Source organism: Theropithecus gelada, chromosome 13 (assembly GCF_003255815.1).
Source record: "Theropithecus gelada isolate Dixy chromosome 13, Tgel_1.0, whole genome shotgun sequence".
NCBI classification, from domain to species: Eukaryota; Metazoa; Chordata; class Mammalia; order Primates; family Cercopithecidae; genus Theropithecus; species Theropithecus gelada.
In genome coordinates this window covers 14,863,407-14,887,493 of record NC_037681.1, presented here as the reverse complement: position 1 = coordinate 14,887,493, position 24,087 = coordinate 14,863,407, and the positions used below count along the sequence as shown (strand labels likewise).

At 43.6% G+C, this 24,087-nt stretch overlaps 1 protein-coding gene across 2 annotated transcripts in view; it reads left to right on the top strand.

Moving 5' to 3' along the window:
- IL1R2 (interleukin 1 receptor type 2) overlaps positions 1-23,585 on the top strand; it is a 35,338-nt gene extending 11,753 nt beyond the window's left edge. For both annotated transcript variants that reach the window (XM_025354182.1, XM_025354181.1), the window contains exons 2-9: positions 3,747-3,874; positions 5,189-5,453; positions 11,356-11,536; positions 15,120-15,294; positions 17,602-17,664; positions 19,603-19,738; positions 21,175-21,317; positions 23,267-23,585. In XM_025354182.1, coding sequence (XP_025209967.1) covers positions 3,808-3,874; positions 5,189-5,453; positions 11,356-11,536; positions 15,120-15,294; positions 17,602-17,664; positions 19,603-19,738; positions 21,175-21,317; positions 23,267-23,433 — 1,197 coding nt within the window. In that variant the 5' untranslated portion in view covers positions 3,747-3,807 and the 3' untranslated portion in view covers positions 23,434-23,585. The remainder of the gene's footprint in view (positions 1-3,746; positions 3,875-5,188; positions 5,454-11,355; positions 11,537-15,119; positions 15,295-17,601; positions 17,665-19,602; positions 19,739-21,174; positions 21,318-23,266) is intronic.
- The last annotated feature ends 502 nt before the right edge of the window (positions 23,586-24,087 follow it).

Genomic DNA, 24,087 nt, shown 5'->3' with positions numbered 1-24,087 from the left:
TACTGAGGTTTTGATTATTGAAAACTGTCACTACTATGTGTTTGTGGTTTACTTTTCTGTAGCCACTTCCTGAAGAAGTCACGGTAAAGCAGCTCTTTTGCCCAAGTCCAGGGAGAGAAACAAAGACAATTTCCTTGGCTAGAGATCTGGGTAGGGGTGGATGGGGCTGGCAGTTACTGGAGGAGGACAGCATTTTAGGATTCATTCCATTGGAACAGGGTCCTTGTTGAAATACTTCTTCTCACCCACCAGCCATATGATTTGAAGAAGAGAGTTAACTTGAAACTCACTTTACCTATAGAAAGGAGAGACTTGATTAGATTTCTCAAAGACTCTTCAGCTCCATAGCTCTGTGAAGTGTTGGCTACTGACTGATCCTGAATGGCACAGCCTGACTTTCTGGTGTCAAAGTAATTTTAAACATGGTTACAAACCTTCCCATAATTACTATAAGCCTGAACCTGAGAGAAGGTGAGCATAGAGGGGTACTTTCGTCCGAGGGGAGGCTGCACGTCAGCTCCTGACTTTGAGTCAAACTGACTTTTAGAGTCAACCAGCAGAAACTGTTTACTTGAAATAGTTGAGTATCAGAAAGAAGACTGTGAGAACACAATGCCTAACAGTACCTGGCAGGGCTCCTTCCCCTGGGATCTTTTCATAAACTCTGGAAAAGCAATATATTGGGAATAGGCTCGGCTGTGCGTGACAGAAAGCCTGGACACATAAAAAAGGTAGTCCAGGGTGGTGGGCGGCTTCATGAAGCCACTAAGGACTCAGGTTTTTCTCTTACTGCCCTATTGCATTCAGTGAGTGGTCTGTACCTTGTAGTTCACGATGGCAACCACAATCCAGCCACCGCATCCACACTGAGCAGGAGGAAGGAAGATTAGTGGAGACCTCCTGGGGGGATCACATGACACTTCCACTCACATCTCATCGACCCACATTTTGTCACATGGTCACTCCATGTTGCAAGGGATGATGGGAAATGTCTTTGTGTCTAGAGGGCCATGTGCCCAGGTAAGATTTGGGGGTTCTATTATTGGGGACGCAGGGATGACAGATATTGGGAGAAGAAACTAGCAACATCTGTCATAGAAGGTACATTTTCAAAGAGCAAGGGCTTTGGAATCACCAGTGCTGGGGTCAAATTTCAACGTCTGCTTACTAGCTGTAAGATCTGGGCCAGGCCTCTTAACCTCTTTGAACTCTTATAATACATCCTCTGTAAAATCGGCATGATACTCACTTTGTGGGGATAAAATGCAAGAATGAATGTTCAATATTTGGTACAATAGCTGTTGCTATTACACTAGTCCCTACAACACCAGCTTTGACTTCATTTACTTATCCCAATACGTGGTATTGGTTAGCTACAGTGTATTTAATTCCTACTTCTTTCATGTCCTTACTGGAGCACTAGTGAGTCTGGCTTGGACCAGTATAATTGGGGATGTGAGAAGTTAATGCATGTCCAAGGAGGACACAGCAGCTCGGTGGATGTTTATGTGACCTTCATCTGGCAAATCTGACAGTGTGGTTAGGGGTAAAGTCACAGGAACTATTTGTGCTTCAGAAACTCGTGAAGAATAGTATTGTGTGGAAACAGAGAGTTTAAGGGAGAAAGCTCCAGGCCAGATACACAGCTAAGGGGAATATCTCAGGTTACCAGAACGGGGAGCTCAGACTGTAACTCTGAGTCTTTGGACTTAGGATTCCCCACTCATGAGGGAGGGTTTCTGGAGTGCGAGGGTCGGTTCCTCAATGCCACCCTGGGTTTACTGCAAGTCATTCCCAGAGATATCTGTGCCAGGAGCAGGGAACAACCCAAGGAAAATGTGGCTGGGAATTTTTCCCCTGGATTCGTTCACAACTCCTGCCGTGGGAGGACTTTCAGTCATAAACATTCCCCAGTATGTTCTGGTGTGTGGGCCATCAGTTCTGTGAGCAAGACCAGGGCTCTGCCCCAAGGTTGTCACCATCCTTGCGGAGCCAGAAGAGTCAAGCATGGCAGCTGGCACGACCGCTCCCACTTCCCGCCCTGCTGATGACCGGGTGGGGCGTTGACTTGCTGTGGCGAATGGAATGTGGGCCGACAGGAGTGAGCTAGTTCCCAGTGTGGCCTGGTGTGTGCTTTTGGCTGCATTGTTTCCATTTTTGCCATCCCCAAAGATCATCTCCCAGGAAGCTTACTGGTCCAAGGAGGATGAGACACCCACAGAGCAGACTTGGACCCCATCTGCAGCTCAGAGCCAGGCCTAACCCAGCCTAATTTAGGTTAACCAACTGCCATCTTTCCCACAGACTTGTGAGCAAGAGTGAATGACCATTGTTTCACACCATTCAGTTCTGGGGTCGTTGATTTGTTAAGCAGCGTCGTTGCGGCCGTGGTTAGCAGACACAGAGGATACTTGTGTTAGTGTGAGAAGGTCCTCAGAGAGACAAGGAGGGCATCTGACACTCCAGTCTTTGGGGGGACTGGGGGAGGAGTGCTTCATAAACTCATATAAGCTATTTCTGTGTTGGATTTCATGTTGCTTTTCTCCCTGGGATGCTGTAGACCAGGGTGTTAGCAGGACATCGAATCCCTCGCACAAGTCAGAATTGTATGTAAAATAGGAGTTAATCCATAGGGGATATAGGGAAAATTCTCTGACAAGTGATATACGAGGACCCTTGGGCTTCCAGTGATCCATTCACTTACTCACTCATTCATTCAAAAAATGGGAGTTAGGGATATAACTGTGAATAAGATAAAGCAGGGTTCCATCAACCAAAAAGTATCGAACAGTCTTAATAATTTAGAAGCTTATTTTGCCAAGGTTAAGGACAATCCCCAGGAGAAAAAACATGGAATCACAGAAAAAACAGTCTGTGGTCTGTGCCTTTCTCCAAAGATGATTTGGAGGGCTTCAATATGTAAAGGTTTTCCTCTATTGAAAAGCAGGCTGGAGGGGGAGAGAGGGAGGGTGTGGTCATTATTGAATCCACATGTTGCAAGGGAAAAGTAACAGGTAGGGAATAGTCAGTTATATTCCCCTTGTACTCAGTAAATCTGCTCTTTACGTGAGGTGAACATAGAGTGGCTACCTGTGGAGAGTTTTTAAAACCTTTTACCTGTAGCTGTCTGCTTAGGAACAGAAGGAAAGGCAGCTTCTTGTAGGACTCAGCTTTCAGCTTAAGTTTTTCCTTTTGGCAGAGTGAACTGGGTGTCCCAAGTCTTTATTTTCCTTTCACAGTCCTTCCATCCGTGGAGCCTGAATTCCGGAGAGGGGAGACAAGGCTAATGATGAATGCCGTAGAGAATGACAGGGAAGGAAAGGAAAACACTGAGTATTGGGATTAAACGTGGTGCAATTTTAGACAGGGAGGTGAGGGAGACCTCACCAAGAAAGTGAAGTCCGAGCAGAGAGGGCATGGGCACTGGCCTTAGCTGAGGAAACAGCATCTCTGGCCAAGGGGCAGGGATGGCTAAGGCAGGTCTCTGCAGAGACAACAGCTTAGGGGGTGGAGCCCCTCTGCCAAGCACGCCTCTAGGTGCTACAGGGATTTGAGTTTAGATATGTTCAGTGAATACAGCTGCAGAGAAACAAATCCAAAAATTTTGTATTTTCTTCTTAAACAGAGTAGGCAAAAAGGTTCCTATCATCTGGTGAAGCCTCCAGACCCTGCTCCTACCCCATCTTCAAGGGATCCTCTCTGCAGGGTTCTTGTTTCCTGGTGACACCTCTTGTTTCCTCCCCTAGGCCACGTAGTACTGGGCCGCAGTCCTCCACTTCCTGTGTCCTCCGGAAGTTGTCAGGAGCCATGTTTCGCTTGTACGTGTTGGTAATGGGAGTTTCTGCCTTCACCCTTCAGCCTGCGGCTCACACAGGTAAGAAGTAAACCCTTCAGATGCAAAAAGACTTGCCTGCAGCTTCCCTGAGGAAAGCTGTTATCTAGTGAAGTTTTTTGTCAGAACTGCGGCTTCCCTGGGGAAAGCTGTTATCTAGTGAAGTTTTTTGTCAGAACTGCGGCTTCCCTGGGGAAAGCTGTTATATAGTGAAGTTTTTTGTCAGAAAGCAAAGTGTGGGCCGAGCTCGGTGGCTCCCGGCTGTAATCTTAGTCCTTGAGAACCCTAGGCGGGTGGATTGCTTGAGCCCAGGAGTTTGAGACCAGTCTGGGTAACACAGAGAGACCCACGTCTCTACATTTAAAAAAAAAAAAAAATGCCGGGCGCGGTGGCTCACGCCTGTAATCCCAGCACTTTGGGAGGCCGAGGCAGGCAGATCACGAGGTCAGGAGATGGAGACCATCCTGGCTAACACGGTGAAACCTCGTCTCTACTAAAAAATACAAGAAAATTAGCCGGGCGTCCCAGCTTCTCGGGAGGCTGAGGCAGGAGAATGGCGTGAACCCGGGAAGCGGCGGAGCTTGCAGTGAGCGGAGATCGCGTCACTGCACTCCAGCCTGGGCGACAGGGCGAGACTCCATCTCAAAAAAAAAAAAAAAAAAAAAAAAAAAAAAATTACTAAATTGCTTGGGCGTGGTAGTGCGTGCCTGTAGTTCCGCCTACTCCGGAGGCTGAGGCGACAGGACTGCTTGAGCCAGGGAGGTTGAGGCTGCAGTGAGTGGAGACTGCATCACTCCACTCCAGCAGGGCAACAGAGTGAGACCCTGTCTCAGGAAAAGGAAAAATTTAAAAAAAAAAAGAAAAAAGAAAAGAAAAGCACGGTGCGAATGTGCTTGTCAAAGAGCAAACTGAAGAAGTGAAGTGTTTGCCCTTAACAAAGTTGCCTTTGGAGTTTAACCACACAACACGCCAGAACTAAGCTTTTACCATCTGAAGTCAGCTCAGATCTACTTTTAATGATGAGAAGTCAGCAAGTGAAAAATGTGGCCATAGTTTTTAATCTTTAATTTTTTGTCACCATCGAAACCTGATTTAACTTTCTTGACAAACGTAAGTTGGAACGGATAGTAGCACTGAACTTGTTATTTGGAAATTTTGACAGCATAATAATGGGGTAGGGAGGGAGTTTGATAGTACCCCAGGGTGTAGGTCATTTTGTTAGGGACAAATGACATCTTCCTTTAATATGCTCCAGGTCTCCCTGCCAGAATCAGGATCTGTCCTGGGTCCAGGGAGGTTTTAGGATCTGAGCAAGTTTTGGACCCAAAGCCTGACCATGGGCTCTCTGTCCTTCAGGGGCTGCCAGAAGCTGCCGGTTTCGTGGGAGGCATTACAAGCGGGAGTTCAGGCTGGAAGGGGAGCCTGTGGCCCTGAGGTGCCCCCAGGTGCCCTACCGGTTGTGGGCCTCTGTCAGCCCCCACATCAACCTGACATGGCATAAAAATGACTCTGCTAGGATGGTCCCAGGAGAAGAAGAGACACGGATGTGGGCCCAGGACGGTGCTCTGTGGCTTCTGCCAGCATTGCAGGAGGACTCTGGCACCTACATCTGCACTACTAGGTAAGCCTCTCTGTGCAGTGCTGGGGAGGGGATCCTGGCAGGATGGAGGCTTGTGAGGGTCTTCAGTTATGATCTGGATCTCAGAATCCAGTATACAAAATACAAATCCAGTGAATCCACATTGCATCCCCCTTGCTGTTCCTGACATATCCCCACAACTCTGCAGTCTCATTCTCTCTCCATTTAGTCTTTCCTCAAATGCCACCTCTTTGGAGACAACGTCCCTAGCCATTTTAGCTGACCCTTCCCTCTGTCACTGTCTCCTTACCCTGCTGTAATTTCCTTGGGATAGAATTTTCCCATCTGACACATTTGTGTGTGTTACCGTATTTAATGTTCGTCTACCCCATTAGAATGCAAACTCTTTGAGGGCAGGGACTTGGTCTATGTTGTTCACTGTTGAAGCTTCATGGTAAGGAACCAAGAAATAGACATAGAATAGGATTTTACTCTGAATAGGATTTTAGAGCTGGGTGAGACCTTAGGATTAAATTAGTCCAACTGCTCGTTGTAAGGATGAGGGAACCAAGCTGGCTTGGAAAGTTTTCCAGGTGGTACGTGGTAGAGCTGACTCTGGAGCCCAAGTCTCCTGACCCTGGGTCCAGTCCTCCTCCCTCTTTGCCCTGTTGCTTTCTTCCCCTTTAACTGTAGAAAAATACACATAACAAAAAATTTATCATCTTAAACATTTTTTAGTGTACAGATCAGGGGACCATCACCACTATCCATCTCTAGGACTTTTTCATCCTCACAAACTGAAACTCTGAACCCATTAAACAATAACTCCCCTTTCCCTGTCTCTCTAGCCCCAGGCAACCACCATTCTACTCTCTGACTCTATGATTTTGACTACTCTAGGTGCCTCGTTTAAATCCTTTAAGTGGAATCAGTCTTTCTGTGACTGAATTATTTCACTTAGCATAATGTTTTCAAGGTTCGTTCATATTGTAGCATGAGTCAGAGTTTCCTTCCTTTGTGAGGTGGAATATTATTATTCCGTTTTATGTATGTACCACATTTTGTTATCTATTTATCCATCCAGGGACACTTGGCTTGCTTCCTCCTTTCAGCTATTGTGAATCCAACAAGAACATGGATGTGAAGATATCTGTTCGAATCTCTGCTTTCAGTTCTTCTGGGTATAGACCCCAAAGAGGAACTACTGGATCATCTGTTAATTCTATATTTAATTTTGAGGAACTACCATACTGTTTTCCACAGTGGCTGTACCATTTTTCATTCCCACTAACAGTGCCCAAACTCAATTTCTCTACGTACTCACCAACACATGTTATTTTCTGTTATTTTTGATAATAATCATCCTAATGGATGTGAAGGGGTCTCTCATTGTGGCTTTGATTTCCATCTTCCTAATGATTAGTGATGCTGAGCATCTTTTTATGTGCTTATTAACCATCTGTGCATCTTCTCTGGAGATGTCTACTCAAGTCCTTTGCCCACTTTAAAAACTGAATTTTGCTGTTGTTGTTGAGTTGTAGGAGTTCTTTACATTTCCTGGTTATTAACCCCTTGCCTTATCAGACATATATTTAGAAATATTTTCTCCTGTTGTCTAGGTTGCATGTTGACTCTGTTCATAGTGTCACTTGTTACACAAAAGGTTTTAATTTTGATCAAGTCCAGTTTATCTATTTTTTTTCTTTTATTGCCTGTTCTTTTAGTGTTAAGAAATCATTGCCCAATCCAATGTCATGAAGATTTTCTCTTTTGTTTTCTTCTAAGCATTTTATAGTTTTAGCTCTTAACGTTTTTTTTCGTTTGTTTGTCGGTTGTTGTTTTTTTGAGATGGATTCTCGCTCTGTTGCCCAGGCTGGAGTGCAGTGGCGTGATCTCGGCTCACTGCAAGCTCTGTCTCCTGGGTTCACGCCGTTCTCCTGCCTCAGCCTCCCGCATAGCTGGGACTACAGGTGCCCACCACCACGCCCGGCTAATTTTTTGTATTTTTAGTAGAGATGGAGTTTCACCGTGTTAGCCAGGATGGTCTTGATCTCCTGACCTCGTGATCCTCCCGCCTCGGCCTCCCAAAGTGCTGGGATTACAGGCGTGAGCCACCGCGCCTGGCCATGTTTTGTATTTTGATCCATTTTGAGTTAATTTTTGTATATGGTGTTAGGTAAGGGTCCAGCTTCATTGTTTTGCATGTGGATATCCAGTTTCTGCAATACTATTTGCTGAAAAGATTGTCCTTTCCCCATTGAATGGTCTTGACATGTCCTACTATTCTTGATGGATGAAGTTTTAGGCCTAGTGTTGGTGATCTTAAAAAGTTTCTTGGCTTCGTTCTTCTGAACTAAGACAACCCTCGGCTTGATTGGGAACTAGTGTTTCGGCCTCTCTCTTCAGCTGCTTGTTCTGTTCCTCCAAAGGCTCTGCTTGCTCCTTCTACCAGCTAGCTTCAGAGTCTCCAGATTTCATAAACTCATTTGACTTAAGAAGAACTGTACCCAGGAATATGTATATTTAGAAAAAGAACCAGAGAAGTGACGTTCTTAGCACAAAGGAATTACTGGTAAATGGAAAAAATTTCAGGTCACATCAGCCTCAGTCCTAGGCTGGGTGTGTGTGTGGCAGGGGATGTGGGCTGTGGGAGGAGATATGAGGTGGAGGGTGTCCTCTGTGTGTGTGTGTGTGTGTGCATGTGCGTGCATGTGTGAAATTGAGAATCTTTTCAAATCAAACCCAGCTTGACACTACCATCCATATGCTTAGCCCCAACTATAAGCAATTGAACCTTGCCAAAAAAACAGGCAAATCATCTCCTATTCTTATGCTAGGAAAATGTGGATGTCTGGTTTTACAATAGCTATAAATGCATGTTTCTTCTTTCTTTTTCACAGTAAAAATTCTAATTTTCTCTAATGAGCACTACTAGGAAAACTTCACAGTGTATTAAGAAAACATGAAACCTGAAGTCAGAAAGACAGATGGGAATCTTAGCTCTCTCACTTCCTATCTGGTGGGACCTTGGGCTTATCACTTGACTTTTATGGGTGTTAGTTTTCTCCCCTGTAAAGAAGTTTGTTGAGAAGGTTATGTGAGATCACAGCATGTGAAGGAGCTAGCGTGGGACGTGCCATGGAAGGTGGTCAATATATACATAAGAATTCCCTGTCCTTCCCAAAAGGCAATCCGCATGACTACTGAAAGTGAGACTGTGCAAAAATCAGGGAGATGTGAGCTGAGTCGTGTTTGTCCTAAAGTTTGTTTTTACGATCAATTTTTGTAGGAAAAAAAAGAGCAGAGATTGAGGGGTCAGGGGAAATCCCAGTGTGTGTCAAACTTTCTTTGCATCATGGGAAGGTTTACCTGGCTGACCTCTAATACTCTTTGTCAACTGTAAGATTGGGGTTCTAATCGAGAGAGAATCACCAACAGTTGCCATAATACTCTTTAGCATTGATAGTCATGAGGCAAGAGACTGCCCTGTTCCCATGATTGTTTAAGATCTTGTGATCTAGAACCCACATGGTGAGTCAGAGTAGGCAAGAATGCAAGCCATCAGAGAGGTCAGGATTTGAGCAGTAGCTGCCTGGGCCTCCTTGCTTGGTGTTCTGCAAATAAACACCTTACTTTGTATCACAGCAAAAAAAAAAAAAAAAAAAAAAAAAGAAAAAGAAAAAAAAGGAAGAAAAAGAAGGAAGAAAGAAAAGAAAAAGAAAGAGTAGGCAGACAAGGTTATGCTGCTGTAACAAACAGCTCCCAAATCTCAGTGGCTTAAAATAACAATGGCTTATTTAACAGGTCCACTGTGGGTTTGCACACACCAGGGACTCAGGCTGAAGGAGCAGTCATGTTCACTATTTCAAATGTTGTTGGTTGGTTGCTAGAGCAGAAGGAAGCCTGCTTTGGAGGGTCTCTCGTGGCCGTTACAGCTTTCATGTAGAAGGGTCACACATACAACTCGTGAGCTGGGAAGAGCCATATAACTGCACCTACCCATAGTGGGGATGAGGACATGTGGTACCCCATGTGCTCAGAATGGGGAGAACTGGGCCTATTTGGTGAGCAGCACTACTAATGACTGTCATGCCTTTGCCATGGGGGTGCCACACTACATGGGGAGTGCAAGTGGTGATCAAATTGCCCCCCACCCTTCTCTTTCTTTTGAGTTATTTTCATGAAGTTTTTGCTCAAGGGGAATTACCAGATCAATAATGTGAACAGCGTTGTGACTTTCAATATGTCTACTAAGCTTGGTTTCTGAAGATAGTGCTTTGATTTATGGGTTTTCCCAGAGCCTTGCTGGGCTTCCCATTTTGGTTTGACCTCTTTGTGGCTGTACAGCCCCCTTAATTTCTGTACACCTAACTTTTTTCATATAAAAATGATATAATAGTAATTCCTACTTCATGGGGGCTGGACTATAAATGAAATAACATGTGCAAAGTTCACAGCACAGGGCCTGGCCTGCATCTACTCCCTGTTGGCTACCTGCTGTGTGACTGTTATTCAAGTAGGCCCTGGTCTTTAGATTTGTCCTCAGTTGCCTTTATTCAACATGCAGTGAGATTACGCATTTTTCAAGGTGAGAGTTAACATTCTGTATTTCTTTATGCATAAAATATAATATTTGTTCATCTATTTTCCTTTTTTAAGCTAAATATAATACACATATTGGCCTCATATATTTAAATTAATTCTTTTTACTTTCAAGTGGTAAGCTTTTAACACATTTCTTTCACTTTTTTTTTTTTTTTTTACATTTTGTTACTTGTTTGGATATGGATGGTTTAGATTTTGCTGTGCAACTAATTTTTACCCCTATATGTAAGACATCCTCATTTTCTATGTCAAAGTCTCATGTGTCTTAGGTAGCCAGAAATTTAGCTGAGATAATTATATTTTTATATTTTTCTACTTAAAAAGTAGCTTTAATTACTGTTTTCTGTCCTCTATCCATTTTCCCCAAGTTTCCAGAAAGGTTTTTCCTCTCCCCATTTTCCAGCTCTAAGGTCTTGATAGAATTATGGCATTGAAATAATGATTAGGCTAGTAAAATAATAATAATGATAAGAATAATAAAGCAAACTTACCAAGTTAATTTCCCCATGCAGTATTACAAAAATCTTTTGTGGGTCTTATACTAAGTTTCCAGCAGTTTTCTAAAACTAGACTTCAGTTGATAAAACATTCCCTGAAGGAGCAAAGGAAACAGTGGCTCTTGGGAAACAATTTCCCCATGTGGATATGGTTTCCTGGATCATGAAGTTGGAGTATGCGGGGACTGGGCTCAAGGAGCTCCAGAACCTGGAAGGCATAAGCCCTTTTGAAGGGGACTTGGGGATTTCTTGATGAACCTTGGTGGCATTAGAATTGGGCTTGTAGACAGACCTTTGTGAAAAACACAGAACATGCTTTTTCTGTGCAATTATGTTATGACACTTTTTGCCCCCACAAGGGTTCAAAAAGATCAGGGATGGAAGTATTGCAATATAGATTTTCCTCGACTTACAACGGCGTAAATACCAATAAACCCATTGTAAGTTGGAAACAGTGTTGTCAGAAATGTACTTGATACACTTAACTTACTGAGCATCACAACTTAGCCTAGCCTTCCTTAAATGGGCTGAGAACGCTTACATTAGCCTACTGCTGGGCAAAGTCATCTAACACAAAACCTATTTTGTAATAAAGTGTTGAATATCTCATGTGATTTATTGAATACTGTACTGAAGTAGGGTTTCTATTGAATGCTTACTGTGTTGCAGCATTGTAAAGTCAAAAAATCCTAAGTTGAATCATCTTATGTCAGGAAACAATCTGTACTAACCTGGAAAATGCAGATGCAGATTTTAATAGAATTGGGGAAATGATGCCTAAGTTCATTTAGTTTACTTTTATTTTGCCTTCCCATTTATCTCTTTTTCTCCTTTTAAATCAGAAATGCCTCTTACTGTGACAAAGTGTCCATTGAGCTCAGAGTTTTTGAGAATACAGATGCTTCCCTGCCGTTCATCTCATACCCGCAAATTTTAACCTTGTCAACCTCTGGGGTATTAGTGTGCCCTGACCTGAGAGAATTCACCCGTGACAAAACTGACGTGAAGATTCAATGGTACAAGGTACAGCTTTAAAAAATACCATTTTACTAAAATGTGTTTTCTTTTTTTATTAACCGTATAGGAAAGACATACAATATCGATTTTCTGAAGACAGTGCACACACACACACACACACACACAAACACACACATGGTTTGCCATTCATATCTGTGAGTTCCACATCCTGGGAGTCAACCAACCTCGGATTGAAAGTATAAATAAATCAACAAATAAAATAACAATACAATACAAATAATACAAATAAGAAACCAATACAGTGCATCAACTACAGTCACGTGCTGCATGACAATGTTTCAGTCAACAATGGGCTGCATGTACAATGGTGGTCTTGTAAGATTACAATGGAGCTGAAAAATTTCTATTGCCTAGTGACGTCATAGCTATCTCAACATCATAGTGCAAAACATGCACTTTCTATGTTTAGGCATGTTTATATATACAAAAACTGACCACTGTGCTCCAATTGCCTACAATATTCAGGACAGTAACATGCTGTACAGGTTTGTCGCCCAGGAGCAACAGGCTGAATCTTGTCACCTAGGTGTGTAGGAGCCTCTACCCTCTAGGCCTGTGCGAGTACTCTCTGACGTTCACACAACAAAGAAATCACTTAGCCTGTTTCTCAGAATTATCCCCATTGTTAAGCGACACATGACTGTATTTATATATGGCACTTATATTGTATTAGTAATCTACCAGTAATCTAGAGATGACTTAAAGTATGGAAGGATGTCCGTAGGTTATATGCACAGATGACACCGTTTTATATAAACCACTTAAGCATCTGCGTTTTGGCACCTGTGGGGGATGTTTCCTGAAATCGATCCCCCAAAGAAACTGAAGGATGACTGTATTTTAAATAATTTAAAAGGGCCATAATTAATATGTTCTATTAGTCCTTATGTGGGTTGGGTAAAGGTGCTTGAAATAGTGATTTGTGAAGACAGAGTACATAACAGTTGAAGGAAATAACTTTTTACTGTAATTTGTCTATAAAAATGTAGAAAAAAGGTTACATAACAATTTCGTAGACATATTAAAGGAGTTTTTTAAAAAAGCACATGACGGCTGGGCGCAGTGGCTCACACCTGTAATCCCAGCACTTTGGCAGGCTGAGGCAGGTAGATCACCTGAGGTCAGGAGTTCGAGACCAGACTGGCCAACATGTCGAAACCCCATCTCTACTAAAAATACAAAAATTAGCCGGGCGTGGTGGTGGGTGCCAGTAATCCTGGTGACTCGGGAGGCTGAGGCAGGAGAATCGCTTGAACCCTGGAGGTGGAGGTTGCAGTGAGCCAAGATTGTGCCATTGCACTCCAGCCTGGGAAACAGAGCGAGACTCCAACTCAAAAAAAAAAAAAAAAAAAAAAGCACACGATAACAAACTTTTTTGTTAAGGGAGTAAATATGGACACAATTTGCTCCCTTGTCTGGTTGAATAGATGTTATTTGATGTGCTCATTGCTCCTAGAGAGAACATCAGATCTGGCTATCAGCTATTGCTTATGTAGACCAGCGGTTGGAAAACTATGGCTAGGCCCTGGAATCAAGTTGTCTCCTGGATTTGAATGGCTCACAAGCCAAGGATAGTTATCGCTTTTTTAAATGTTTGACAAAAAGGAAAAGAAGGATATTTTATGATGTGAAAACCACATAAAATTTAAATTTCAGGGTCGTTAAATTAAGTCTTACTGGACACAGCCACATCCTCTTATCTAGGTACTGTCTGTAGCTGCTTTTGCATGACTTAGCTGTGATGGAGACCCTGCAGACTCCAAGGTCCAAAATACTTCCTATCTGGCCCTTTCCTGAAAACGTTGGTCAACTCCTGATAGAGACCCTAGATCGATACTGAAAAGTACAGTTATTAGCTTAACCATTAATGGGAATTAACCCTTTAATCGACAACAGGTTAAGTGGTTGACTGGTATTGAACTACAGGATCTCTATATAGGATATTGATTTAATATTAGACACTTTGAAATGATTTTCTGAAAGTAGAGAAAAGTAGCCAGCACCTATGGATAAGCTGGCTGAGCTCTAGAATGCATTCTCTCTCTTTTTAAGATGGGGTCTCACCATGTTGGCCAGGCTGGTCTCGAACTCCTGGGTTCAAGTGGTCCTCCCACCTCGGCTTCCCAAAGTGCTGAGATTATAAGTGTGAGCCATCAAGCCCAGCCTAGAATGCATTCTCTTTTGGTTTGGAAAAAGCATAAAGAGGACAAATGAAAGGTTTAACCGGGAGAGGAAGGAGCACAGGCCCTGGCATCAATGGGTCTGGGTTTGAAACTCTGTTCCTTTTCTGATCTGTTGTGCAGCTTTGGCAGAGTGACTCCACCTCTCCAACCTGTTTCCTCTGTAAAGTGGCAATTAATAACTTTCACCACCTGGGATTGTTTCAAAGATTAAATGGAATGATGTGTATAAAGCACCCAGTGCAGTGCTTGACATGTAAATGGTGCTTAATAAATGTGCATGGACAAAGATGTTATGGTGATGCTTAGTAATCTTTATTCACTTCATAATAATCTACATGTTACTGAGCATGTATTATATCCAAGCCTGTTCTAAACTCCCTTACATGCAACCCAGTGAAGTAGGAACTGTAAATATCCCCCTTTTTTACAGATAAGGACCTATAAGGATGTTCCCAAGATCATACAGCCAGTAGATGGTGAAGTCAAAACTCAAACCCAGAAGGCCAATTCCCATACACCACTGGAACGACTGTGGTGCTGGGCCCTATTTGGCATTTTCATATTTGACTACTCATACTTAGATCAATGAAATATCTCCTTTTAATTAAATATGTTTTAAAGTGGTACTCCATGAGCCATGTGACAATTTCCATTTTATCTGTGTTCTCATTCAGAGTGGGACTCTGAAGTGACACAAGGTTATATTTGACTGTTGCAAACTTTGACTAAGCATGATTTTGAAAGCGATGTCCCTGAGAACATTGTGTGCTCATTAGGGTGTTTTTAGAAATTCCATTCAGCTCTTTCTATTTCCTGGAGGCCTTTATCTTGAGGATTCTGTTCTACAGGGACCCCAGAGAACCTTGTGTCCATATAAAAAGTGTGGATTCGTTTCCCCTATTTAGTTTTTCTTATAACAGAATTTTTTCTGTTGCTGACTCACAAAATTGAAATGCTTTTTAAAGTAATTACTGCAACATCATCTCTTCTGAGCATTGTTGGCCAGCTCATCATGACTATTTGTAGTGGTCTTCCCAGATACTTCCTAAGGCCTGAAGGTAGCAGTCAGGACATAAACATATTTGTATTTTAGATGACTTACTTTGTCAAAGAAGAGTTAGTCTCTTTTTTCTCCCATTGGGCCTAGACAAATATGCTCTAACTATTGTAGTTAACCAAATCTAGCAATTTTATTGGTTTTATATGTTAACAAATTCCTTCCCCTAATAATACAGTCAAAAGGAGGCCCAAAGTACCAAATTGGCAAAGTAAATACCAGGGCAATTCTTGGATTGCAAATCCAACATTGGTTGATAATGATGATGCAATTCATAGCCTTTGAGATGTATATAGGTATAATGTCAACAAAAACATTTTCCCTTAAGGATTCTCTTCCTTTGGATAAAGACAATGAGAAATTTCTAAGTGTGAGGGGGACCACTCACTTACTGGTACATGATGTGGCCCTGGAAGATGCGGGCTATTACCGCTGTGTCCTGACGTTTGCCCATGAAGGCCAGCAATACAACATCACTAGGACTGTTGAGCTACGCATTAAGAGTAAGTACTTGCCATTGAGGCATCCGTCTATCCTGGTTCAATAACAAGCATGCAGAGAACAAATGAGGGTGCATGTACAATTCCTTGCAGGTCTTTGAAATGAAGGATAAGGGAAAACAGATCCATCAAGTCTCCTGAAGCATCAGGTTAATAAGATGTGCGTGATACTTTGAAAGGTATAAATCAGGGTGTTGATCTGAGTAAAGGTGAATAAATTGGGCAGTTCACAGGGTTGCAAGATGGAGGCTAAAACACACCACTCAAGAGAGTCAAGCAGTGGCTTCCTTGGAAGGTCTCCTTGGAAAGTGTCATGTGAATCTTTGCACCTATAGGGCTAGAGGTCACCACATGCCATAACTTTATGTATAATTTTAGGATACTTAGATTTTACTGGGTATTCTAACCGGAGGACCATGCCTTGCATATCCAGTGGAAATCGCTTTTTATTTGTCTTCCCTCAGATGGATCTAGCTGCCCTTAATAGTGATATTTCAAATAGTCAGAGCTGCCACTGATTAAAATGAGTTTCGTTTGAAAATGGTGTTTTGAGCAGTATTGGCTATTATTTCACATTTGTTCAACATTTACTCTGTACCAACTGTGTGCTGGACATGGAGCCAGGTGTAACCATGTGTAAATCTTGGACTTTGCCTTGGAGAGTGGGCTACAATTCTTTGTTTTTTATACTGAATAATGAACACAACTGGGGTCTTTTTAGGGGATTTCAGACAGCTTTGGAGACACACCAAGTTTAAATAATTGGTCTGTGAGGGGAAAAGATATCTTTCTCACAGAGAATCCAGAGATTCAGTTTCAGCGCGTTCTTCCACGGACTGAAGTGTCCTGGTTGTGTTTGTTTTACAGTCCTGTAAGGATTCGTTCATATCGGCTCCTTGTTCCTGGACAGGCCAGTGACCGAGGCCTCCTGAGCCTTTCCTTGGACCGGCACGGTCCTGTCTCTGCGATACTGCACAGGAACACTAGGGGGCAGCCGCCCCACATGCCTTTCTGTGTTGTGATCCTCAGTGGCTCTCAAGGGGTGGTCTTGGGCCAGCAGGGCCGCATCACCTGGGTACTCAACAGACATGCAAATCTCGGGTTCCGTGCAGACCTACTGATTGAAACTGGAGTCTGGGGGCTGCCATCTGTGTCTCACAAGCCCCCGGGTGATGCTGGGGACCCTCAAGTCTAAGAAGCACTGAGATCCTGGAGGCTTCTTTCTCTCCCTGGATGCCCCAGCTCCACAGGGCAGTGTGAGACTTTGAGGGGAGGAAAAGGCGTCTGGCCGTGGTCGAGAAGCCGTCTGCCCCTCCGGCTGTCCTGCCATGCTGTCTGATGTGTACTCATGTCAGGATTTCAAATGCTATTTAGTGAAAATGAGGATGATGAGACCCGTCGTGGAGACAACTCACAGCCCTCACCTGCCAGGTGTCCTTTTTGCTTATTTTTGAGGCAGAGTTTCGCTCTGTCACCCAGGCTGGAGTACAATGGCGAGATCTCGGCTCACTGCAACCTCTACCTCCCGGGTTCAAGCGATTCTCCTGCCTCAGCCTCCTGAGTAGCTGGGATGACAGGCGCGCGCCACCATGCCCAGCTAATTTTCGTATTTTTAGTAGAGACGAGGTTTCACCATGTTGGTCAGGCTGGTCTCGAACTCCTGACCTCGTGATCCACCCTCCTTGGCCTCCCAAAGTGCTGGTATTACAGGCGTGAGCCGCCGTGCCTGGCTGTCTCGTTTCTTTACATTGGCTCTAATCCCTTGGAGATCACTTCTGCCTCTCTGAAGAGTTTATCTCTTCAATTAGCAAGACTTCTGTGGCCGAGGCCAGGTTACACACTAGTCATCCAAACACAGGTGGTTCTTGAGCCCTGTGCCTTTTCTAGAAAACTGAATCTAGAGTATTTTGTGGCAGGCACTTTGGAGAGGTGGAGAAGATATTTTAGGTCAGATCGAGTTTCGGGGAAATCCTATCTCGTGGACCTTGTAAACATAACTCTTAAGATTGTGTTCAGGAAGTCTGGGAGGGAAATGGTTAATTGTTCATAGAGCAAGGACCAAAGACCTCCTGTCAGCGGAATGTGTGTTTAGCTGTGGCCTCTTCCAGTAATCTCTCTGCTGGGAAGTCATTGGCCAGGGATGCTCGATTTTGTAGAGAGCCTGTTTCCTTTGCCAGACAAAGGCTGACTCTTGTAATGACTGACCGTACTGGAAAGGATAACTTAGTTGATTAGCCAAACAATGACTTGAACCACAGCGTCAAATGAAGGCTTTCCTAATGGAATCTCTTTTCCTTACATCTTTCTCAGAAAAAAAAGAGGAGACCATTCCTGTGATCATTTCCCCCCTCAAGACCATATCGGCTTCTCTGGGTAAGGCCCGCGAGGACCATTCCATGCACCCGTGGGGGTGCAGGGGGCTTGGAACCCTCGTGTCTGCTGACCATATCTGCCCCTTGGGTGCAGTGTGCCTGGGTGGAGACCTTAGAACTCCAGTATGTGAGGCCAGAATAACAAATGTGAGGGAATATTTCCCTTTGGCCAGTTTGGTTAGAAATGGCGTAATCTGAAAACAGGTATGCTTTGCTTCATGCAAAGCCTACCTGTAAAAATATGAATGTGAAAATCTGAATGTTCTGGCAGCGGTTATCAACTGCATGAGAAGATGAACAGCATGAACCCCAGGCAGAGCCAGCACCCTCAGTGTATTTAAAATAATTCACATCACCAAAACTTGGCTGGCGCTCTGCCTCTCTCTAAGACTCCATTTGTAAAGTGGGTTCAGCTGTGGTCAGTTTCTTGTTGCTAGAAGAGCTGGTAGACTGGTTGAATGGTGCTATGAAAATGACCAATGGGGCTTTCTGCTTTTCACCCCATGTGTGCAGTCCATCCTGGCCAGCACAGGTCCACACTAGTGGCCAGTGAGGGTACGTAAGTGTACTGTACTAACAACCTACTGATGCTAGTGGTGGGGAGGAATTGATGTTTATTGAGCATCTACTATGTTCAATGGGATCCCATTCAATCTCGACATAGACCCTGTAGGTTTTATTTCCTCAATTTTCCAAAAGGAAAAAGCCACCCAGGGCATCATGGTGGCTCAGTGGAGGCCAAAGGGCCACCCTCAGAGTCAGGCTGGAGTTCACATTCAGGTCTGTGTATCTATAAAGCCTGCACCCTTTTATGTGTTTGTTTCTGGGTAATGTTTTTGTAGGTCTGATACTCATTTATGAAACCCTGGCTGCAGAGTCTTTTAAAAAATAATTTATTTGCTTTTTCCTTTTGTTTAGTGTTGGTTTAAATTTTAAATTTGAATTGGAGGCCATAGAGGGCGGGCTTTTGTGCAGTTGCTGGGACTGCTGGCTGGCACTTGGGTTGCCGCTGCCACAGTGCAGTCCCTATGGCTGCAGCTCTAGGAACAACCACCTGGAAATCTGGGGCAGTGGGCACAATGGGTGATACCTACTGGAGCCCCAGTGTTCTGGCTCCCTGGGGCTTCCCAGCCAAGTTCCCAGGCCCAGTTCCCAATCAGTTGCTTTGAATGCACTGGAATGGGTTGTGGGGCCACGTGACACTGATTAGTAGGTTGTTATGGCTGAGGAAGATCTTTAAGGTCATAGGATTGGCATAGGATGGAGAAGGGCTGGCATTCTCAACCCATGGTGGGGCCAGGTGCATTAAAAGACACACCACAGGGAGGCATATCACCCACGAGGAAAAAACAAGTGAGAAGGATTTCTTCTTTTCCTTCTACTCTTCTTCGGTGGATGAAAAAGAAAAATAATTTCCTGTGATTGAGGCAGGGGGGCCTAATACATCACACTGCACAACTGCAGAGGGCACCATGTATAGAAAATACAGAGTTTTTAAGAAGGGTTGATCCCCAGTCAGAGTCATCTGGGAATGGAGGGTTCCCAGGAGAAACATTAGAGCCAAGACCAGCCTCGGACAAAGAGAAAGAATCCACACGTTGATCTGGATTGTCTGAGGTAACTGAAGTGAGTGACAGAGGAAGTCGGCTTGAACTTAGCATGCGCCCTGGGAGCGCAGGGGCCCTGGCGAAGCCATTTAACTTCAGGTGCCTCTTGGTTTTCGCCTGCCGTGAAGACCAGTTGTAGGAACCAGAGACACTTTGTAAAGAGTAAAGCTCTGTGTGAACAGAATCATTTGAGAAAACTAAATTTTCCACTAAGGAAAGAATTGGCTGGTGAGGGGTGTTTGAGAAGCTGAGGAAGGACTCAGGGCTCAGGTTTACTGATGGGTGGGAGGCGCTGGTTCTGCTGTTGACATGCTGTGCCTTGCTGTCCACAGGGTCGAGACTGACAATCCCGTGTAAGGTATTTCTGGGAACCGGCACGCCCTTAACCACCATGCTGTGGTGGACGGCCAATGACACCCACGTAGAGAGCGCCTACCCGGGAGGCCGCGTGACCGAGGGGCCGCGCCAGTAAGTGGGCCAGGGTCTTCTGTCGAGACCTCTGTGGGTTTCACTCTTCCTTTTGGAGACAATTATCACTATGACCGACATACCACATTAAAAGTAACTTTTTGTGATTCCAAACTATTGGATGTTTAGAGTTTTAAAAATTGAGTTTTGCTAAAAATCATCTTGAGAATCAAACCTTCTCTGTAAATACTAAAAAGTCGAGTTGCAGTTGACATGCTGGTATTGATGCTGCATTTTGTGGCTGTTTAATTAAACAGTGATCCTTTTATTTTTGCAAGTTAAAGTATTTTGGAGTTAATACCTTTCCATTTTCCACTCTGCAACCTGACTGTCAAACATTTTCATAAACCCTTAAAAAGACCTCGAGACGCAGCCACAGGATCTGTAGTGCCTCTTCTGTTTCTCAGGGAGCTGTGGGCTGCCACACTCTCTAAGGAAGGTTGATAATAAAAGGAAGAAAGAATTCAGTTCTTATGAGCAGTCATCTCTAGAAAATGTTTTCTCACTCTGAGACTAGAACAGACCTTTTGTAAATGGGAACTCGTTGCCTATGAGGGAGACCATTCAACGTTCCAAATTGTAAGGTATTTTTAAAATCACAGTTTTGATACTTTGAATTAGCCTGAGCTTTTGCTTGCCAAATGCTTGTGTTTTTTGAAAGACTTATCACAGAAGATCTTTCTGGATGTAATTTAGTGGATAAAAACTATGTGTGGTTAGCACAATCATGTGCTTGCAAGTTCTCATTGCGAAAGACCTGGCCACAACTAAATGCCCATCTCAGCTTACTCATACGATCCATTTACTTAAAGGAACCTATATTCCTCCTACAAATAAATGAAAAATATTCCTAGTAGATCCACTCATCCATGTTTTTATTCATACTAACAGATAGTAGTGAGGTGTCTACTAATTTCTCTAACACTATAAATGGCAGCTATCCTGGCCAGAGCCATTCCCCTGGGCTGTCTGCAGGTTTCCAGAATGAGAGTCAGCAGTAGAGATGAGAAGAGATGGCACTATTGAGGGCTGGAGTCCTGGAAACTCCCTGCCCTTCAATATGCAAGTGATTTAATAGTGAGGGACTCAAGTTTCCTCAAAGTAGACGTTTCTGTTCCCACGACTGTGTTTTTTGTTGTTGTTGTTGTTCATTCAGGGACTTATAAGATGAACTTCCCCATTATCTAACCCTGTAGTGTAACAACTGCTTGATACCAGTGACCGCCAACTTCAGTGACACTCAGGCCTTCAGGAACAGGCTTAGAAACTGTCCCAAATAAATAACAAGTATGGTGGCAAGAGCTCCTAATTTATGAAACTTGAAAACAATAAAAGCGCAATGGGTGCTTCTAATGGAGAGTGTTTAGATGCCTACATTGTGAAAGACAAGCTTGCCTTTGATACAGTCATATTTAAGTGAATGTTTTCTAACTCAGGGAATATTCAGAAAATAATGAGAACTACATTGAAGTGCCATTGATTTTTGATCCTGTCACAAGAGAGGATTTGAACATGGATTTTAAATGTGTTGTCCGTAATACCCTGGGTTTTCAGACACTACGCACCACAGTCAAGGAAGGTATGTATGTATTTTGGGGAGCACTACAGGAGAATATAACATGTTGAATGTTCCGTGAATACTAGACAAAGCTGCTTGTTCTCCAGATGATTCCATAGAGATTCCCTCGCATTGCTTGCTAGTGGAGAGCTGAAAAGAAACCTCCAATTTTTAAAGATTTTTGGTAGCGTGGAGGATGAACTTCGGGAGATTATACTCAAATGAAAAATTTAAATAGCAAGCTGATGTTTGAAAAACAGATGAAATGGTCCTACAGTAAACTTCGAAACACTCTGTCTGCATGTGGCTCTGCCTTGGGTCACTGATCACCTGTCTTTGCATGGCCTCTAGAGAAGGCTGGATTGTTCTTTATCCTGAAGATGAGAAACTTCATCCTCCAAGAGCTGAGAATTGGGAGCTACCCAGGGTTCAGGGCAGCTTTAGGGTCAAAGTCATTGTATGACCAGAAATAGGTACAAGGCTACAGCCAAATCAACCCAGCGTTCATTTAAGGACATTCAAAAAGAAGAAGAGGAAAACCCACATTATCATTTTTGATTAAATTGATTTCATATCAATGTTTACTTGTTGAGCAGGAGGGAGAGGTGCCTTTAATGTAGTCTCCGTTGGCAGCCTGAAACTAATGGCAGGCAAGCCAAAGTGATTCCCATCTGAAATCTCAGTGATGCCTCTTGGACAATCATACAGCAATAACATAAATACTAATTGCTCCAGGTCTCCATGTTTTGCTGGGGAGGCAGCGACAGACACAGTGTAAACTGGAAAGCTAATGATGCGTTCCAGCCTCAGGGCAGGGAATGGCACCCAACGCAACTTTCCTTCAACTGTGCACCGTGCACCACCAGCCTTACACTCACCTGAGCCACTGGTTACAAACACAGATCTCTGGACTTACTCCAGATCCACTCTGTCAAATTCTCCTAGGGAGAGGCTGCAGCCTGTGACTCAACAAGCTCTTTTCACAGTGAAGTTTGAGAATGAGGGCACACATGGGAAGGGTGGCGTTTCAGATCATTTCCAGATGAGCAGGCTGGGAGAGAGGTGGTGGTTGTACACATTTACCCACAAAAATCAGAATGTTCCTTCTCGGGGTCAGATTAGTGAGCCCAAGGAACCTGTGGTTTGTCTGGCCCTCATGCTGGGAACCTTTAAAATTTTCCATAACATGAGCCTTGTCCCTGCATGTGGCTGGCCGTGACAGGCTGAGAGTCTTTCACCAGGACTGAGAGGTGTATTCAAACAGCTGCCCAGAAAATTACAGCTGAACTTACTTCTAATCTTTGTGGGGTTTTAAGATGTGAGAATCCTCTGGAGCAACAGGCTGAGGTCATGTCGATTCCTGGATGACTAAACAGACTGTGGTAAATAATAGCTTAAAAATGCAGGATTCCAGTCTCATCAACAATGTGTCTGATAACACTCTGTTTTCACATTTGCTTTTTGACTTTTTATTCAGAGTCTCTTCCTGTATTTCCATAACACAGAGACGCCAAGGAGCAGAACATAAAATAGCTGGACCCAAGCAATCATGTTGGCCCCTACAGCTCCATTATTCAAGATTTATTTTCCTTTGCTACTTCCTTTGATCCTCATGACACCCATGCTCATTGGAAAAGGGCAGATTGTTCCTGGCTCTGTCACAGTTGGCCAACTGAGACATAAACAGGCAGCATCTTAAACGCACAGTGTCCCACTGTCGGAACAAAGTTAAACCCTCAGCACTTGCCCACTTGCCCTATGACGTTTCCAACAGATTTTGCCCTATCTCACTTGTTTCTCTAATCCACAGACATCATTTGGTGTGAGGGATGTGCTTTCTGAAAATCAATGCACATTTATCAAGAAAAACAAACTCCAATTTCGTTCTTGTCCTGTACACCTGCATTGCCCTGTCTTCTTGTACAGTGAGAGACTGTTCAGCTCCTGATGTGACTCTGTTTTTCCCACAGCCTCCTCCACGTTCTCCTGGGGCATTGTGCTGGCCCCACTTGCACTGGCCTTCTTGGTTTTGGGGGGAATATGGATGCACAGACGGTGCAAACACAGAACTGGAAAAGCCAATGGTCTGACTGTGCTACGGCCTCGTCATCAAGATTTTCAATCCTATCCCAAGTAAAATAAACAGAATGAAATAATTCCAACACAAACTCCGTATGCCCTCTCTTATGGAAGTGGCTGTGTCTTTTTGAGGGACTCTGTTCTTTGCCTCAGTTGTCTACCAAAGGCTCCATATTTATAGTGGCTTTGTAGTAAAGGACTGAAGTCTTATATTCTGTTTTTTTTTTTTTTTTTTCTAAAAATCAGTGACAGGAGTAGATGTGCCTGTGAGTGGGTGTGAGTAGCTGTCTGCTACTTGTGACCTATTTAACAGAATGAAGTGCTCTGAGGCCTGCATGAGAGTGGAAAACATCTGCATGAGTTTTGACATTCATTCAACAAAAACATATTATGCGTCTATTTTGACTAGACTCTATGGGAGGTGTTGTAGATACAGTGATGGTTAAGACATGGTTTGCCTTTCAGGAAGCTGGTTGTTCATTTTGAGACCAAAAAGGATAAAGCAGAAGAATCAGCAAGAATTGGTGAACTTTTTGGAAAGGGCTGTCCAAAAAACAGCAATTTACAATACACACGTTGGAATGTATTAGTGAACTGAGCATTAGGTCCAACTTCGTAACAACACGTCTGAAAATAGAAGGAAGGGCATTGAGATAATTGTAGACAAATGGAAAAAAAATGTAACCAGACCCTCTTTCATATCATATACCAA